Source organism: Leucoraja erinacea, chromosome 19, assembly GCF_028641065.1.
Source record: "Leucoraja erinacea ecotype New England chromosome 19, Leri_hhj_1, whole genome shotgun sequence".
Classification (NCBI taxonomy): domain Eukaryota; kingdom Metazoa; phylum Chordata; class Chondrichthyes; order Rajiformes; family Rajidae; genus Leucoraja; species Leucoraja erinaceus.
Genome location: NC_073395.1, coordinates 28,404,139 through 28,423,450, shown reverse-complemented (window position 1 = coordinate 28,423,450; position 19,312 = coordinate 28,404,139). Strand labels below are relative to the sequence as shown.

The following is a 19,312-nucleotide window of genomic DNA, read 5'->3' as shown; positions in this document are numbered from 1 at the left end:
TTGTGCAAATGACATTAAACTCGACTTGGAAAACCCAAGAATAGTTTATAAGCAATCACATTTTGAATTTTCATTCAAATACAAGAAAAAAATTGATAGCAAGTTCGTTATTCCATTGCTTATAATTACTTAAAAAAAACATCTGCAAGGTGAAATTCTTAGTCATCTGCATATTCATTGAGTATCTGTTAAGCCCATGCTGTTTGTGATTACTGTTGATAACTTCGGCGGCACGGTGATACAGCAGTAGAGTTGGGTTAGCACCAGTTTCTGCATTTGCATCTCTGAACTAAACTCAGTTGATGTTACTCATAATATCAACCATATCTGACCATATCATGAGGTATGTTATGCATAATAATCATTAGATATCACAACACCTTTAATGGTTTGAAAAGAAAAAAAAAGAACCGTTGAATTATTGTGGTGCTGATGGGGGCCATTTGGCCCATTAAGTCCATGACAGCTCCCTGGAGACCAATTCAATTAGTCCATTCTGCTACACTTTTCTCGCAGCCATGCAAATTATTTTCCCCCAAGTAGAGACTCTAATTCCTTTTCAAAAACCACGATTGTGTTTTGTTTGCTTGCAGCCCTTGTGAGTAAGGAAATCCAGATCAGAACTGCACCCTGCCTTTAAAAATACTTGTCCTCACTAAAGAATAACCTATTTTGGTTTATATTTGGTAATCAGTAATATTTCAGTCCGGTAGCCAATACAAACCAAACTTGAATTTTGTTCTTCAATTACTGAGTATTTCATTTTCTGATAATTATATTGCCAGAAAAGCAGGTCAATTATTGTCAGTGTATTTGAGGAGTATATCCCCCTCAGTAGCAGATTGTTTCCAATGAGTGATATAACTGACTCCCTAGGGTGGGAACCTAGACATCTCTGGCATCTGCTTTATTATAAAACAAAATAACTTTTACATACAATTACTTGCCAGATACACCTCATCATTATCTTCAAACTTAAAAATGTTCTAGTACCTTGTTTGTGTAAAAATAATTAAATAAGTAATAATGATTTAAAAAAAAAAAATTGAATGATTTTTTAAAGTGTTGTTGGGATCTGAAAGGTAACATTTTCACACAAAGAGTTGTGGGTGTATTGAACAAGCTGCCAGGGGAGGTGGTTAAAGCAGGGACTATCCCAACATTTAAGAAAGCGTTGGACAGGTACATGGATAGGACAGGTTTCGAGGGATATGGACCAAGTGCAGGCAGTTGGAACTAGTGTAGCTGGGACATGTTGGCCAGGGTGGACAAGTTGGGCCAAAGGGCCTGCTTCCACACTGTATCACTCTATGACTAAGTGCAGAAGATAGGAAATTCTAACATAATTATCATTTATCAACAAGGTACACATTCTTTTGATTACCTTTAATCAAACAATTGTTAAAATTGCTAATAATGAAGGGGGTTTCATTGGCATAGTATAAAAATCCAATTTGATTATTGCAAACAGTTGCATATATAGAAACATAGAAAATAGAAAATAGGTGCAGGAGTAGGCTATTCGGCCCTTCGAGCCTGCACCGCCATTCAATATGATCATGGCTGATCATCCAACCATGTATCCTGTACCTGCCTTCGCTCCCTTTAGCCACAAGGGCCACATCTAGCTCCCTCTTAAATATATGCTTTGGAGATATCTGTGTGCATTACAAAATCAATTTTTTTTGGTATTGAAGCCATTCCAGATTACCTTGATTGTTCTTAACATTGTTCTCAATATTCTTAATTTGTTGCAACCTCAATTTTCCAATTGTTAATCCAGTTTAGATTTTTTTTCAGGCGGTGAATATCACCACGTTTTGAAATGCTCTTAATAGCTCAATTCAAAACAAGGTACTGGTTTCATCAGATATTATTTCCTTGGCAATCAAATGTTGATTGTTTAATCCACTCATAATTAATCCACATGAACAATCCTACAACATAGCGTATGATGCTTCCTGGCAACCAGTTAACAAGCAAATAAATTAAATAAGACAGATTCATTTGAAAACCTCAGTGTTTGTTGTAAAAGCTTCTGGTTACCTGGGAATGGTTATAGGTCAGTAATCTTGCCTCAGGATTTAGATGGGATCTATGAGTTGTTTCAAATAGCTTCTGACAAGTTATTTGAAAAACCTTCAACTGTTAATAACAGGATTCATCAAAATGAAAGTAACTATTGAGATCAATGAGCCACTTGCTCCCAATTGCAGAAAATATGTTTTAGCTGTTCCCCTGTTATGTTGAAGTACCCCATTCCCTAACTGCCCTATGATTACAAATGAATCAATTCCATGAACCTTATGGGAGCTAACGGCCAATAATTTGCTTAAAGAACGGCGAAGAGAATTTACAACGACTCTGTTCAAACGCGGTGCAAGCCCCCTTAAGGGCTGCAGTAGTTTGTAATCATTTGTAAGTAAGATGAGAATGGGAATTGGCTTTCTGTTGAGTCTTCTGCTGTCCGTATTATCTCCCGTTGCACTTTGATCCAGATATTCGAGAAGACCGACATAATGAAGATCGAGTATGCCACTTGTGAGACTACTCTCGTTTATTGTTACAAGGGACCGTCGGGGAGTTCTCGGATCAATCCCCACAATCAAACCCAAGATAATGCTTCTGTAGAGAAACAGCTCCATCAATTATGCAAGCAAAACGATCTCGATATTGACATTGCAGAGGTGAAATGGAACAAGAAACCTTGAGTTGTGCTGCACAGCGAAGGCTAACTGCATTTCCCTGCTTTAAAAATACAATAATCGTTGAATTTTGCCAGTGAAGTGCTTCAGCTCGAGGATAAAACTAACATAGAGATGTCACCGGTCGAAACTCCAAACGTTGTACAGTTTACAGTTGCAGAATGGTACAGTATCATATTCTATCATTAACAGAGCACTGAAATGATATTTTTGCAGTTTGTTTCAACAAATGAATCACGAATGACATTCCCCTTAGTAGCGCCCAATCCTCGTGTCTAGGGTCCTGAGTTAAACTATCAGCCCGAACCTGCGAGTATCAAGTTTCTTAGCGGTTATAGAGTCGTACAGCATGGAAACAGGCTCTTCGACCCAACTTGCCTATTCCGACCAAGTTGCCCCTCCTACACTAGTCCCACCTGTCTGCATTTGTTCTATATCCCCCTAAACTTTCCAATCCATGAATTTGTCCAAATGTCTTTTAAATGTTGCTACAGTAACAATGCACCTTTAGATCGTCCCGCGACAGAAGGTCACATTTCGACATTAGAAGGTCACAATTTTGACAGCGGGCATGTTACATATCTTCAATGTTATCCCGGTGCGGAACAATGACACTGCCATCCGCCAACAACCGTGGGTCAAACCTAGCAACGACATATAAAGTGTCCACACTACACCTCCACATCAACTGGCAGGCTGTGCTTATTCTGAAGTGCGATGTTTACAACTGCAGTGTTAATATTTGCCCACTGACCTGCTGATAAATAAATGTCCAGTTCTATGCATTTTCACATTTATTTACCAGAGCCCAAGTTGATTTTTTGTGCGCACGTGATTGTGTTTGCTGGGAGACGCCTCTCCTGAAACCCATTGCCATTCGGCGAGCACTGATTGCTCCCTCCTTCCTCGCTCCCCCGTTGTCCATCGCTTGTCAGACCTGTCTGCTACACCGCATCAATAATACATTAGCTGCTGACTGTATATACCCCAGGATGTGCTGCGCCACAAGCTGATGGCAGAAACACTGTTTGCTCAGCTAAGATTGTGGAGCCTGACTCGAACCGAAACCTCCTTCGTATTGGGGAGGGGGTGGGGATCGGTCTTGGTGGCGTTCAATGGTAAAGGTATGCCGGTCAACCTGCGCATCCTGGCCGTGTGCTTGCTGCTCCGGCTCCACACTGCAGGTGAGTCCCTTGTATCTTGCATCCGTGATGTCCGCGTTTGAAAGCGAATACAGGGCAGGCTAAATATTTGGGTGGGTGGTGGGGGGGGGGGGGGTCATTGATAAGGAAATAATTAATATAGGGATGCATCACTTGGATCTGTTGAAATGGGGATGGATTTATGCTGGGCAAGATTGCAAAGACTCTAGTTGTTATTTTTTAACCAACGGACCTGTCCTGTTGGTTCTTCGAGCTAACGTGACAGCGAGAATACATCCTTTACGGCGAGGACTGGGTTAGCATCCCTTTGAGTTTTCCCCTTGTCCGACATGGACGGCCGCGCGGGTCCCAGGACGAGTAGGTTGGTCTGAGAGGGGAGAGGAGAGGTCGGGTCGGCAGGTTATCATCGGGCCTGATTCAGCACCATGGTCAGCTCCGCACGGCCGGAGAGTGGAGAGCAAGCGGAATTAAAAGCCAAGTCAATCTCCCCCCGGCCCAGGAATATCAGGGCTGTACACAAACTGTCAGCATCTTTGCATTTGCCTCAAGATCATCTGGGGCTTTAATCTCTGATAATGTCAGAACTGACCGCAGGCGATGCGCTGCAGCTTGTAATCCCAGTCCCTGCACCAATTCCAACTCCGATTCACCGCGCTACTCACTGATGTGGATAAGATACAAATTTGCTTGGGTTATTAACTCCCTATTTTTAATGCAGAGACAAAAAACCTGTTACTTAGCCTTGGAATACAAGGCTGTCAGACCCGGCCGGGCCACATTGAGCTAAATCAGGCCCTGCTCACACAGCGTGAGCGTGGAATAACGCCGGACAGACACCGTGCTACTGAAACCTGTCTCCCCGACCTCTCGCCGTCGCTTCTCACAACCGGCGCCAAGCGCTCACCATCAGCCTCTGCTTCCACCTCTTTCGCCAAACCAAACTTCCTCGAAGGTGTCACCTTGCGGGAACGGGGTGGCGCAGTTCTGTAGAGCTACTGCCTCGCAGCCAAACGGCCTGGGTTTCACCCTTATGACCGGTGTCTGTCTGTTTGGAGATTGGTCGTTCTCGTTGTCACCGCATTGGGTTTGCTCCGGATTCCTCCCACATCCCCGTTGTTGGGGGAATTGTCCCTAGGATGCAGACGAGTATTGATAGAATTGTGGGGAAACAAAATTAAATGGGATTAGTCTACAGTGGTCAGCAGGGATTTAATGGGCGGATGGGTCTGTTTCTGTGCTGAATTATTCTATGCCCACTGTATTCTTGTTTCAATCTTGTTTTTCCTCATATGGTTTCTTCAAGATCAGTTTGTGCCCGAAACAATATCTCAACCTCTCCAGCCCTTTGTCCATGAAAACTAACACGCACATTCCCTTTGCAAAACCCGTGAATGTGGGACTGCATTTCCTGCATTTCCCAGAACTCCATTTTGAGCCCTGCTTCAATACTGAAACAGCACTTATCAAAATCATAAGAATATGTCCTGGGCCTCCTCCATTGTCAGAGTGAGGCCCAGCGCAAATTGGAGGAACACCTCATATTTTGCTTGGGCAGTTTACACACCAGCGGTGTGAACATTGACCTCTAACTTCACATAGCCCTTGCTTCCCCTCCCCATCCCCTTCCCCTTCCCAGTTCTCCCACTAGTCTTACTGTCTTCACCTACATTCTATCTGTGACCCGATCCCTCCCCTGACGGCAGTCTGAAGAAGGATTTCGACCCAAAACGTCACCAATTCGTTCTCTCCAGAGATGCTCTCTCCCACTGAGTTACTCCAGCATTTCGCGACTACCTATGATTGAAACCAGCATCTGCAGTTTTTTCCTACACACTCGTAAGAATATCCCACGTAACTATGACAAATAATTGGGATGATCATCTGTTGCCCAGAATTGGTGGCCATCAGCTCTTGTGCCATTCTGGTGTGATTCCAAGGGTCTTCTACTGTGGGTCTGGTTTGCAGCTCTCCAGCATGGTAGGGTGTGGCATAGGGAGTGGTCTAGTACAGTTCACATGCACACTGAATGGCCTACGGTGAATGAAGGTCTGTGCCTTATTTCTGATTCAGATTCAGATTCAATCTTTATTGTCATTGTGCAGTGTACAGTTCAGAGACAACAAAATGCAGTTATCATCTCACCTCATCTCACTGCTCTCACCCCAACCACAGACTGTTTACCCTCCTACCATCTGTGAGGCGCTACAGGTCTCTCCGTTGCTGGACCAGCAGGTCCAGGAACAGCTTCGTCCCTGCGGCTGTTACATTACTCAACACTGTACCTCAGTGATTGCCAATCACCTCCCCCCCCCGGACACTCCCCCCACCAGGAAAAAAATAATTGCACTACTATGACTGTATGCACGTAAATATATTTATTTATTGCTCATATTCTATGTCGCTCTTCTAGGGAGATGCTAACTGCATTTTGTTGTCTCTGTACTGTACACTGCACAATGACAATACAATTATCTCACCAGAGATAAAAGGAAGATCATTGACTTCATGCTGACTCTTGGAGCAATCCTATCCATCATATTCCCTCTCACTTCCTCATCGATTTTATCCTGAACCTCCTAGCACCGACCTAAATGATGGTCATTTCAAGTTGCCAGTATAAATTAGCTATTAGGATGATAATGTAGTTAACAGTGTTTGCAGAAGACATCAAAATACATGATATAATGGATAATGGGGAAATATATCTAAATTTATAACAGAATCTAGATCAGTTGAGAAAGTGTGCCAAGGAGAAAACTGGAATTTGACTCGGAAGACATTGCACTTTAGTATGTCAAATGAAGTAGGATTTGCACAGCAAAATGACAGCACCCTGGAGAGTGTTGTGGAACATAGAGATATAGAACCACAGGTACTGCTGCATTATTCCCAGAAAGTGGTAGTTCAGATGGACAGGGTGGTGAAGAAGGCATTTGGCACACTTGCCTTCATTGGGAAGGGTATTGATTACAAAAATTGGTGCATCATGAATGATAATGCTTACAAATTGTTGGTGAGGCAATATTTAGAGTACTGTGTATCTCTGGTTGTCATGCTATAGGGAGAAAGTCATGAAGCTGGAAAGAGTGCAGAAAAGATTTACCAGTATGTTACCTGGATGTGCATTCTTGAGTTGGGAGAGACGAGAGAGGCTGGAACTTTTTTCTTTGAAGTGCAAGAGGCTGACAGTTGATATTACTGTCAAGGCATGCTTGTTCATGTTAGAGTGAAGGGCAAGGCAGCTGGGAGTAAGGAATTCTGGATAATGAGGCTCTGGTCAGCTTTAGGTTCAGAAACAGCTGCTTCCCTACAGCCATCATCCTAAAACATTACAACCTCCAATGAGCTGTGAACTATGTAGGCTTGGTGGCATTGGTTTAGTCTTTTTGCACTATTATTGCTTGCATTTCTTTTATGTGTATAAACTGAACTTTATTTTCATTTATTATATTGACTGTAGAGTACTATGCTTGCATATTCTGTTGTAAGTAAGAATTTCATGGTTAACCAATTTGTTAAAAATTAACACAATACCATTGTTTGAAAAAAGATAGCATGAAAAATATAGGTAATGAAGAAGAGAAAGTTTAAACAGCAACACACTGGGCCTAAATGTCCCCATCATTAATTAACCCATTATGAGGCATTATTTGACAAGCCATGTGGCTGTCAATTTGTATTGGTAATGATTACATGTATTTTACTGTATATTATATTATCTTCAATTTTATGATTGAGAATTCAAAGCTAGTATTATTGAACTTGGGGTGAACAGGTTGAAGTACAGGATTTGTCATGATATTAAATGAGGAAAACTATTATATATTTTTCCTATATATTCTTATATATATATTTCTTATTCCATATATATATATATATATATATTGTCTAAGAGCTACTGGTAAAATGCCAGAGAATGTGTTGGAAAAATGTCTGCCTATTGTTGCTTGATCCTGGGTGGAACAAAATCTTTCGGGTGGAACAGGACTATTTTTCAGCAACTGTCTCCAATGCTGTTTGTCAAATTGGCAACTTTCCAATGACTGTGACAGCTGAAGTGGGCATAAGGCCTGTTGAGATGCTGCTCATGTGCCCATTGCATGGTTTAGGATCGTAAGGTCAAACACACAACAAAACCAGATCCATTATTCATTCAAATGCTGCCAAAAAAGGTGATTTCTTAATAAGCTAATGTGCAGCACCTAACTTCACAGCAACACTGCTGGTTGTTGCACCTGCCACCTCCTCCCTTTCACTCATCATTTTATCCCTCGACAGAAGATGTGTACAGCTCCGTGTGCCTGGATGCTGATTGCTGGGCTTTAATCAGCATGACATACACAGCAGTGTGTGGTAATGTGAAAACTGAGACCTTCAACGCAAAGTCCTGCAGGCCTCAGATTTTTAGTGTGCATCCTGCTTTCTGCTGGTCGACTTTTGGCCTTTCAAAATTCAAATGGAGAGCATAGTGCCAGTGATAAGGTAGGAAAGAAATGAGATGAACATTTTTACTTGAGGTTAATCAGGATATTTCCCTCAATGGACCATTTAACAGGTGCATAGAAAGAATTGCAATGTGTGAGGCTGGCATATCTCCAGCTGGAGCTTGTTTACATTTGATATTCCAGAGAGCATAGTACTCTTGCCTTCTCTGCTAATGAGACATGGGATTGCACCAGCCAACTAATTTCTTTTTAGTGAAGTTGTTGCCATGTGCAGCCAACACCACGTTTCAGTCAACTTATTTCTCCGAATCCAAGTCCAAGTTGAGTTTATTGTCATAGGTCGTACAATGAGATACAAGTACAATGAAAATCTTCAGGTTGTAACATGACAGGCACATAGACTCCTACAACACACCAAATATAAATTATTCAAGATTGTGAAAATAAAAATGTGCAAAATAAGGCATTAGTGAAAAAACAAGTCATTAAGTAAACCAGTCTATAGTCATACCTGTGGTTCTGTTGCTGAGACAGGTTTAGGGTTCTGCAAGTATGTTCAAGAACCTAATGGTAAAACGAAAATTCCTGAACCTGTTGCCGTGGGACTTCAGGCCTCTGTACCTCCTGCCCAACAGTAGCAGGACGAAAAGGGTATGTTCAGATGGTGGGGGAAATGCACTACATTTTCCGTGTGCACACTTGACTTCACCTGAGCTCCGCTTCCGGAAAACAGTGAAATCCCTTGCAATCAGAAACAGGTGAGTTGATCATGGGGAACAAGGATATGGCGGACCAATTGAATAACTACTTTGGTTCCGTCTTCACTAAGGAAGACATAAATAATTTGCCGGAAAGAGCAGGGGACCGCGGGTCAAAGGAGTTGGAGGAATTGAGTGAAATCCAGGTTAGCCGGGAAGTGGTGTTAGGTAAATTGAATGGATTAAAGGCCGATAAATCCCCAGGGCCAGATAGGCTGCATCCCAGAGTACTTAAGGAAGTAGCTCCAGAAATAGTGGATGCATTAGTAATAATCTTACAAAACTCTTTAGATTCTGGAGTAGTTCCTGAAGATTGGCGGGTAGCAAACGTAACCCCACTTTTTAAGAAGGGAGGGAGAGAGAAAATGGGGAATTACAGACCAGTTAGTCTAACATCGGTAGTGGGGAAACTGCTAGAGTCAGTTATTAAAGATGGGATAGCAGCACATTTGGAAAGTGGTGAAATCATTGGACAAAGTCAGCATGGATTTACGAAAGGTAAATCATGTCTGACGAATCTTATAGAATTTTTCGAGGATGTAACTAGTAGCGTGGATAGGGGAGAACCAGTGGATGTGGTGTATCTGGACTTCCAGAAGGCTTTCGACAAGGTCCCACATAAGAGATTAGTATACAAACTTAAAGCACAAGGCATTGGGGGTTCAGTATTGATGTGGATAGAGAACTGGCTGGCAAACAGGAAGCAAAGAGTAGGAGTAAACGGGTCCTTTTCACAATGGCAGGCAGTGACTAGTGGGGTACCGCAAGGCTCAGTGCTGGGACCCCAGCTATTTACAATATATATTAATGATCTGGATGAGGGAATTGAAGGCAATATCTCCAAGTTTGCGGATGACACTAAGCTGGGGGGCAGTGTTAGCTGTGAGGAGGATGCTAGGAGACTGCAAGATGACTTGGATAGGCTGGGTGAGTGGGCAAATGTTTGGCAGATGCAGTATAATGTGGATAAATGTGAGGTTATCCATTTTGGTGGCAAAAACGGGAAAGCAGACTATTATCTAAATGGTGGCCGATTGGGAAAGGGGGAGATGCAGCGAGACCTGGGTGTCATGGTACACCAGTCATTGAAGGTAGGCATGCAGGTGCAGCAGGCAGTAAAGAAAGCAAATGGTATGTTAGCTTTCATTGCAAAAGGATTTGAGTATAGGAGCAGGGAGGTTCTACTGCAGTTGTACAGGGTCTTGGTGAGACCACACCTGGAGTACTGCGTACAGTTTTGGTCTCCAAATCTGAGGAAGGACATTATAGCCATAGAGGGAGTGCAGAGACGGTTCACCAGACTGATTCCTGGGATGTCAGGACTGTCTTATGAAGAAAGACTGGATAGACTTGGTTTATACTCTCTAGAATTTAGGAGGTTGAGAGGGGACCTTATAGAAACTTACAAAATTCTTAAGGAGTTGGACAGGCTAGATGCAGGAAGATTGTTCCCGATGTTAGGGAAGTCCAGGACAAGGGGTCACAGCTTAAGGATAAGGGGGAAATCCTTTAAAACCGAGATGAGAAGAACTTTTTTCACACAGAGAGTGGTGAATCTCTGGAACTCTCTGCCACAGAGGGTAGTTGAGGCCAGTTCATTGGCTATATTTAAGAGGGAGTTAGATGTGGCCCTTGTGGCTAAGGGGATCAGGGGGTATGGAGAGAAGGCAGGTACGGGATACTGAGTTGGATGATCAGCCATGATCATATTGAATGGCGGTGCAGGCTCGAAGGGCGAATGGCCTACTCCTGCACCTAATTTCTATGTTTCTATGTTTCTAAATAATGATAATAATTGCAATGTGAATTTAATAAAATTATAGAGAAAACTGATCTTTTTTTGTTCGCAATAGGCCATTAAAAGCTCAATATGCTGAGGAATCATATCATTATTTGAGCATTATACTGTGAAAGTGAGTTTGCGAAAGTGAGGATAATAGTAAATGAGATCTTGACTTTCGAGATTTACTAGACCAAGTGCAGACCTGTTGGGTCTGCTCCCCCAATGCACACATTCCCTACCTGTAGCCCCCACGGGAGGCGTGGTCCTCCAACTCAAACCGTTCCCGAACGTAAGATTCCAGCACTCCCCTTGCCTTCCTCAGCAGTGTTCTTTAAAAAAAATTCCAATTCCACTTGCCCTGCGTGTTGCGATAGCAATTCGCCCTCCCCCTGCTAGTCGAGCCATTGTGACGTCATCAGTCGAAGCTGGTCATTTTAAATTCAAAGTATTTTGATTTTTTTTTTTTTAATTTTGAGAAATAAAGCATGAAATGTTCAGTGAAAATGGTCTCTGCCTACAGGGGGGAAATGTGAATCGGAATATGTAAAAATCTTGTGAAAGTTGGCATTTTTAGAGCTCTAAGTGCGAATAACGTGAAATATAGGATGAAATCTTCAGTGAAGTTGATCACTGCTAGCCAAGCCACTTGACGTCATCAGTGAAAGCTGGTTGTTTTCAATTCAAAATCTTTTGATGTTTTTATACTTCTTACTTACTTTTAATCGGTAATAAGTCGAAAAATAAAGCATAAAATAAACCATCAGTGAAGGTGATCTCGGGAGGGGGAAAATGTCAATCAGAATATGTAAAATGTAATCGTTACCACGTAGTGTATTTGCAAAGATGTAAAGACAACCACATATACCCACACATATACACATATACACACGTACAAGATCAGAGTTTTAGTATATATATGATATGATTGCGATTATCTTTCACTAAACATTATACCCTTTATCCTGCATCTATGCTGTGGACGGCTTAATTGTAATTATATACAGTCTTTTTTGCTGACACGCAACAAAAAGCTTTTCACTGTACCTCGATACACGTGACAATAAAAAACAAAATTAAATTAAACCAGAATCACTGCTTACAAGAGCAAGGAAGTTACAATGTGTCTTTATATTATAACTGTTTAGTTGTAATGGCAGTATTGTGTCCATTTTGTAACAAACTTAAAAGGTAGTGCAGTTGTTTTCCTTTGAATAGAGGAGTTTATGAGAGGGTGTGACAGAGAGAAGCTGTTACTGTGGGTGGAGGAACTAACATCTAGAGGAGATAGAATGAAGGTGATCAGCAAAAAAATCCAGAAATGACAATTAGTTTGACTGGTTAGGATCCGGAATGCACTGCTGCTGAGTAATAGTGGAGGCAGATTTGATTATAGCCATTGTTAGCAAGGCAAACAAGTATCCTGAAAGAAAAAAACAGGACTACAGAGTCAAAGTTTGGCAAGTGACAAGTGGATACAGGTGAGGGGGCTTGATTGGCAGATAGGTGGACAAAAGCAAGAGATGAAAAGCAGACAAAAGGACGTTGGGTAAGGATGCGGGGTGGCACAGTGGTGAAGTGGTAGAGTTGCTGCCTTACAGTGGCAGGGACTTTGTGTATTCTCCCTGTGACCACGTGGGTATTCTCCGGGTGCTCCGGTTTCCTCCCACATTTCTCAAACATGCAGGCTTGTTGGTAAATTGTTCCGAGTGTGAACTAGTGTATGGGGTGAGCACTGGTCAGTGCAGAATTGTTGGGCCAAAGGGTCGGTTTCCACACAGAATCTCTGAAGTGTAAAAGAGAGAGGGGAAAGGAGGATTGTTGCATAAAATTGGATAATTTAGTGTCATTTCATTGGATACTCAAGAGGTATATGAGGTGAGGTTCAAAGTTTATGTGTGGCCTCACACTGGCAATGGAGGGGGCCCAGGAATGAAAGGTCCATTGACAAAGAGAGAGGGTCCAGCTGGGTTGCTCTTACATAGAGCTGTTAAGGCCTCTATGGTAAATCATGGCTGATCTTCTTCTGTATAGTTAATTTTCTATTTGGAGATTGAATGTGGAGCATGTTTTGAATTTGGGCTTACAGTCTGTCAGATGAGACCTATTGATTAAACATTTTGTTTTAGGTCATGAGTAACAATGGGTTTAAGGCTAGTTTTAAATGTTGGGGATCTGGTTGTCTGGTTATTGGCTAAATTGACTGTGTTAATAAAGAATTGAATACATTTGCAGATTTTTTTTAAAATCTTCCTTCCATGATTCTCTTTCAGGGTGCTTACCGGAAGATCATGAACACTTTGAGACAAGAGGTCGCAAAATGCCATTCAGTGGTGGAAAACCAGCATTTATCTATCACCAACTACAAAGCATTGATAAAAGTGTGGACTTAACTGGCGTAGAAATGCAAAGAAGCAGAATCAGTGAGCCATTGCTCAGCAAGTACATAGACCGAGGCAGACCCCACCCTGCTATGATTGTCAAATCCACTTTGCCAAGAGTCTCAAGTGATCGAAGCACTCACTCTGTCACAAACGATGACCAGTGGTCAGAAATTGAAAACCTGCCTATTCCAGAAGAAGACTTGGTATCAGTGGTAAGTATCAATGTAAAATTATAAAACCTCCTTTGACATGTGTTGGTAGACAGGATTTTTTGAAATCCAAGTATCATAACAAAATGCTACATAGTATATATGTAACAGAGACAGGACGTGACACTGCTCTGCACAAGCCCCCTCAATTGTCAAACCACATCACCATATCTTTCTATTCCTTTCTCCTTCATTTGCTATTCAGCTTCCCCTTCAATGCATATGTGTTGTTTGGCTCAAACTAATTTTAAGGTGAAGAGGTTTCTCTTTATTTCTTGAATGGATCTACAGATAATTCTCTGAGGTTCTTTGTCCTGGTTGTTCTTGGAAATGGAAACAGCTTCTCTGCATATAACCTATCGCATCTTATCAGCTCATACTATGTAGTTTTCTCCCTGTGAGAGAAAGAAGTTGAAGCTGTTTATTCTTTCCATTATTTACATGCATATAACCATATAACCATATAACAATTACAGCACGGAAACAGGCCATCTCGACCCTTCTAGTCCGTGCCGAACACATAATCTCCCCTAGTCCCATATACCTGCGCTCAGACCATAACCCTCCATTCCCTTCCCATCCATATAACTATCCAATTTATTTTTAAATGATAAAAACGAACCTGACTCCACCACCTTCACTGGAAGCTCATTCCACACAGCTACCACTCTCTGAGTAAAGAAGTTCCCCCTCATGTTACCCCTAAACTTCAGTCCCTTAATTCTCAAGTCATGTCCCCTTGTTTGAATCTTCCCTACTCTCAGTGGGAAAAGCTTTTCCACGTCAACTCTGTCTATCCCTCTCATCATTTTAAAAGCCTCTATCAAGTCCCCCCTTAACCTTCTGCGCTCCAAAGAATAAAGCCCTAACTTGTTCAACCTTTCTCTGTAACTTAGTTGCTGAAACCCAGGCAACATTCTAGTAAATCTCCTCTGTACTCTCTCTATTTTGTTGACATCCTTCCTATAATTAGGCGACCAAAATTGTACACCATACTACTCCAGAATTGGCCTCACCAATGCCTTGTACAATTTTAACATTACATCCCAACTTCTATACTCAACGCTCTGATTTATAAAGGCCAGCACACCAAAAGCTTTCTTTACCACCCTATCTACATGAGATTCCACTTTCAGGGAACTGTGCACAGTTATTCCCAGATTCCCAGATTCCCAGATTCCCAGATCCCTCTGTCCACTTACATTCGAACCTTGCAGTTTGGGAAAATCTCATTGAATCCTAATTTACAACGATTGTCAATTGGCTCAGCACAAGTTCTTAGTGTAATGAAAAGTGTTCAAAGAAAATGGAGACCAATGATTGTCTTGAATAAATTATTAACCTTAAAGTACTTACAATGTACCTAATTATAAAGTCAGCTAGTTTAAATTGAATTTCTTTCCACTTTCTGCCGGTGATATTAATGGACTTCGGTAGTAAGAAGCTGAACATATATTAATTTTTTCCAATCCGTAGCCTTGATTTTGTTACGGAGAACAAAGAAAGGAGCCACGTAAATCATGATATAATTTAACAATGATCAAATCTCATTTTACATCATAAGCAACAATTAACATAGCAAAGGAGGTTTGGATCAAACAATATGAATGATGATGCTCTCTTTTGCACAGATTTATCTGAAGTTATTTGAAAAGCTGGATTCATCTGGCATCCTGCACCCCTTTAGCTTGTTGCTGCTCTTCAATGGAAACAATTTTCTGTTTTGCGAATGCAGATGGTGTTCTTATTTCTTGCTTCACAAGTTGAATTCTTGCAGGATGCAGTTAAATATAACTTGTTTTGATTTATAAGTAATATTTTTGTTTTCTTTTTTTTTTCCTTCTCTGAGGGACTCTGATTTTAAGTTAGGCTAAAACTTGCGGCTATTGATGAACTGCCCTTACTGTCGACTTGAATGGTGACCACAGGTTACAGTGGCACCATTGTGAGCTGGTTCTCTCAAATTGCCTTGATCCTAAATGTTGAGGCTCTTTGTGGTGTCTGTGAACCTTGAGCAATGTAATGCTATTGTATTGGGGCAATAATAATCTCTGCCCAAAAATCCAGCGGGAAATACCTTTGATATCTTGTTATCCTACACCCCCTGTACAACTTGCTATGAATAGAATACAAAAAGGAGATGACCACTAAGTATTTAAATACTTTACAACATAATTATTGATAACGTATCTATCAATGAGTTAGAGGGAGGGTTGAGTGTATGACTCACACCTAACAGTCCATTGAAAAGCAAAATTAAAAAAATAGTTTATCTGTAATTTTGACCACAGCCCTTCGCTAAATATGCAGTCAATGGAGGATGGTTAAAGAAAATGATGTACCTTAAATCTTTCATGGCTGTCTTCAGCCAGGTGATCATCAAACCTGATGGACTGTGGACCCCACATATCATATTCACTGTTCCTGGTTGTAGTACTGTCACTCCAACGACGAACGGGCTTGTAGGCTTATTGGCTTGGCGTACGTGTAAATTGTCCCTAGTGTGTGTAGGGTAGTGTTCATGTGCGGGGATCGCTGTTCGGCACGGACGGTGGGCCGAAGGGCCTATTTCCTATCTCTAAACTAAACTATTTACAGCTGTTTAGATAAGTGCGCATCACACTGTGAACAAAAGGCCAATCTTGTTTCTCTAGATAGGGGACTATTAGTGAAGCTGAATCAAATAATTTGCACAATAAAATCTCATCCAGAATAGTTGCAGGAATACTGGTCAGGGGGTTTAATTCAATTGATATCAATGCTCTTAAATGGTATTGATATTAAAAATGAAAATTCTATAGTTTTATCTTGTAAACTTGTATCTAATAAACTTGGAAGCCAAATTTAAGAAATCAATGTGCAGGATAGAGCTTACACATTGTTTTATGCAATTAATACAAAATCCTTCCTTTGTTAGTAATTGTAAAAGGCAGCAACTTTAGCATGCAAGGACCATTCAGCAGATTCTGGAAGGGTATATTATTTGTAATCCACTGGCAACTGGATAATCAGAAAACTAATTTGCTGTAAATTTACTAATATTTATATATGTTGACAGATGAGTTGAAAGCTGCAATAAACACAGCAAATGCGTGCATTTCCTCCTTGCTTCAAAATACAGTTTTTAAAATCTTTATTTCTTTATCTTAAAGCGTATCAGTTTAGATAACCGTAGGCTAATTGAATGATGCCTTGTGCGGAAATTCTGTGCTGCATTGCAGAGGTACATACACGTCGACTGGTGTAGTGTCTGTTCACACTGCGATACCTAAACTGGGTCCAATTTGTTATTAGAAATGTTAATAAGGATGCCAGAGCAGTTTCCTAATACATGATGTTGGATCTTTGACTGACAGCACCGTAAATTTAAAACCACTGCAAGCACATGATTCAAGTTTAATTTTTGCCAGTTTTAAAGTCAGAATGTTATTAAATTTAAAATGTACTATTTATATTTGTATCAAATAAGGTCCAAATATTAGCATTATGGAGAAAATATTTGGGTTGTTATTGGTCGTACTGAAAGACACAGTGTTACGTAAGGAGGTCATGCCCTAGTAAGAGCAAGTGTTGTAAGGCTTCTAGTTATACATCATAGTTTCTGGGTTGAAATTACTTTAAAATGTGTCTGTTATACATAAATTCTTAAATGGCACCTGGAAATGGAGAATAAACGTGTTCTTCCCTACTGATTTTTTTTTTTTATCTTTCAAGAGAATTTTGCAAAATGTTTTTAGGTTTTCACTTTGGCATCAAGGTCAAAATTATCTAGCTTACATATTTCTGATAACTAGAACTGCTGTGATGATAACTGAAAAGCTCTATGTCTCACTCTATATGGATAATTTTGACAGGATAGCTAGCTTAATGGAGCAATGCCAAGTTTGACTGTGTGGCAGTAAAGGTGTATCAAACTCTTTGTAGACATAGTTAAGAGTCAAGAGTCAAGAGTCAATTTAATTGTCATTTGGACCCCTGGAGGTCCAAACGAAATGCCGTTTCTGCAGCCATACATTACACACAAATAGACCCCAGACACAACATAATTACATTTAACATAAACATCCATCACATAACTGTGATGGAAGGCCAAAAAAAACTTATCTCTCCACTGCACTCTCCCCCCCCCCCGATGTCAGAGTCAAAGTCAAAGCCCCCTGCTGGCGATGGTGATTGTCCCGCGGCCATTGAAGCCACGCCGGGTGGTGCGAGGTCGCACACCGGGTCTTGGTGTTGGAGCCCCCGGTGTGTGCTCGCAAAGTCCCGCGGCCGTTCCAGCCGCGCGGGGCAATGGTGTTAGGCCCCGCTCCAGGAGCTCTTCGACCCCGCAACACGGGCGGGAGAATTCGCCGTTGCAGGAGCCCCGAAAAGCAGTCTCCCCTCCAGGGAGCCGCGCGGGGTCGTCCGAGCCGTCCGCAGACCCGCAGTAGCAGCCTCCGACTCGGCAGCAGCAGCAGCGGCATCGGCAGCAGCAGCAGCAGCAGCGGCAGCGGCAGCGCTCCTCCACCGCTCCACCCGCTCCGGTCTCGGCCAGCTCCGTGACGGCAACGGTAAGTCGGCACCAGAGTCCCCGGCTTCTTCCCGTTGGAGGCCGCTCCTCGTTGCGGCCTCAACGACACCTGAGACCCGACGAGAAAAGGTCGGGTCTCCAGTGCAGGGAGAGATTCAAAGGTTTCCCCTCCCCCTCCCACACACACACCCCAACATAAAATAACAAAAACTACATAAAAACACAGACAAAAAATAATAAAAACGCGGACAGGCTGCAGAGGCCGCTGCTGGCCAGAGCCGCGCCGCCTATTTGAGAATTTGAGACCTTGGGATGCACTTTGCTGTCATTAATTTGTTCACAGAATCTGAGTGTCAAGCCCCTGTCCCACTTTCATGACCTAATTGGCGACCTCTGACAAGTTTTCCCTTGACTCAGACTCGCAGCATGGTCGCCACAAGGTCATAGGAGGTCTTCGTAAAGGCCCTGTCCCACTTTCCCAAGTTATTCACGAACTCTCCCGAGTTTTCCCCGTGATTCAAACTCTGATAATTACGGTAATAGCCATTCGTAGGTACTCGGGTCTATTTTTTTTACTCGTGGACATTTTTCAACACGTTGAAAAAATGTCCCGACTTACCTGGTGCCCCGAGTTCCTACGGCTGGCATTACAAGCTGCTAGGAAACATTTACGGACTCCTATGGCCTCCTGTGGACTCGCTACGGCCATTCCCCGACATTCCCAGAGTTTGAATCAATGGGAAAACTCGGGAGAGTTCGTGAGTAACTCAGGAAAGTGGGACAGGGGCTTAACTCTCCCTCAGGCTCGTGAGTGGTCTCCGCGTACTCGTGGCCTCAAGTAGGTTGCAGCGTATTTTCTAGCCTGATAAAAAATGTCCACTAGTTTTAAAAAAAAGGTTGCCATGGAAAAAATCGATACCGTTTACTCATAGGTAGGTCATAGGTAGGTCCTAGTAAGTCGTGATGGTAGCTGTAAGTAATCGTAGATAGTCGCAGGTTGGAAACTGGCCCGAGAAAAAAAATGCAAACATGACATAATTTTATCATGTGATCATTTCCACTCGTAGCTAGTCATAGTTGGTTTTAGGTGTGGAAGACCGAGGTCGAGGGTAGTCGTAGGAGGTCTTTTACTTTGGCGAGTCAACACGACCTTTGACATTTTTTTCAACTCGTCGAGGGTCTTCTAAACTTGTGGATTAGGTTGTCCAAGTGGGACAGGCCCTTCAGGCTACTTTTATCAGCTGATGATGAAGTGAATGAGTTAGAGAGACAGATACTGGTTTTCAAAACGAGCTGGAGAAATTCGGCGGGTCAGGCACTTTCTCTGGAGAACATGGATAAGTTAGATTGTCTTGATT

At 42.0% G+C, this 19,312-nt stretch overlaps 1 protein-coding gene across 1 annotated transcript in view; it reads left to right on the top strand.

Annotated features, from left to right (window-relative positions):
* The first annotated feature begins 2,634 nt into the window (after window positions 1-2,634).
* The window catches only part of LOC129706564 (receptor-type tyrosine-protein phosphatase R-like), a 187,987-nt gene continuing 171,309 nt past the window's right edge, over window positions 2,635-19,312 (top strand). The window contains exons 1-2 of the mRNA XM_055650926.1: window positions 2,635-3,889; window positions 13,125-13,468. Of these exons, the coding sequence (XP_055506901.1) occupies window positions 3,718-3,889; window positions 13,125-13,468 (516 nt within the window). The 5' untranslated portion in view covers window positions 2,635-3,717. The remainder of the gene's footprint in view (window positions 3,890-13,124; window positions 13,469-19,312) is intronic.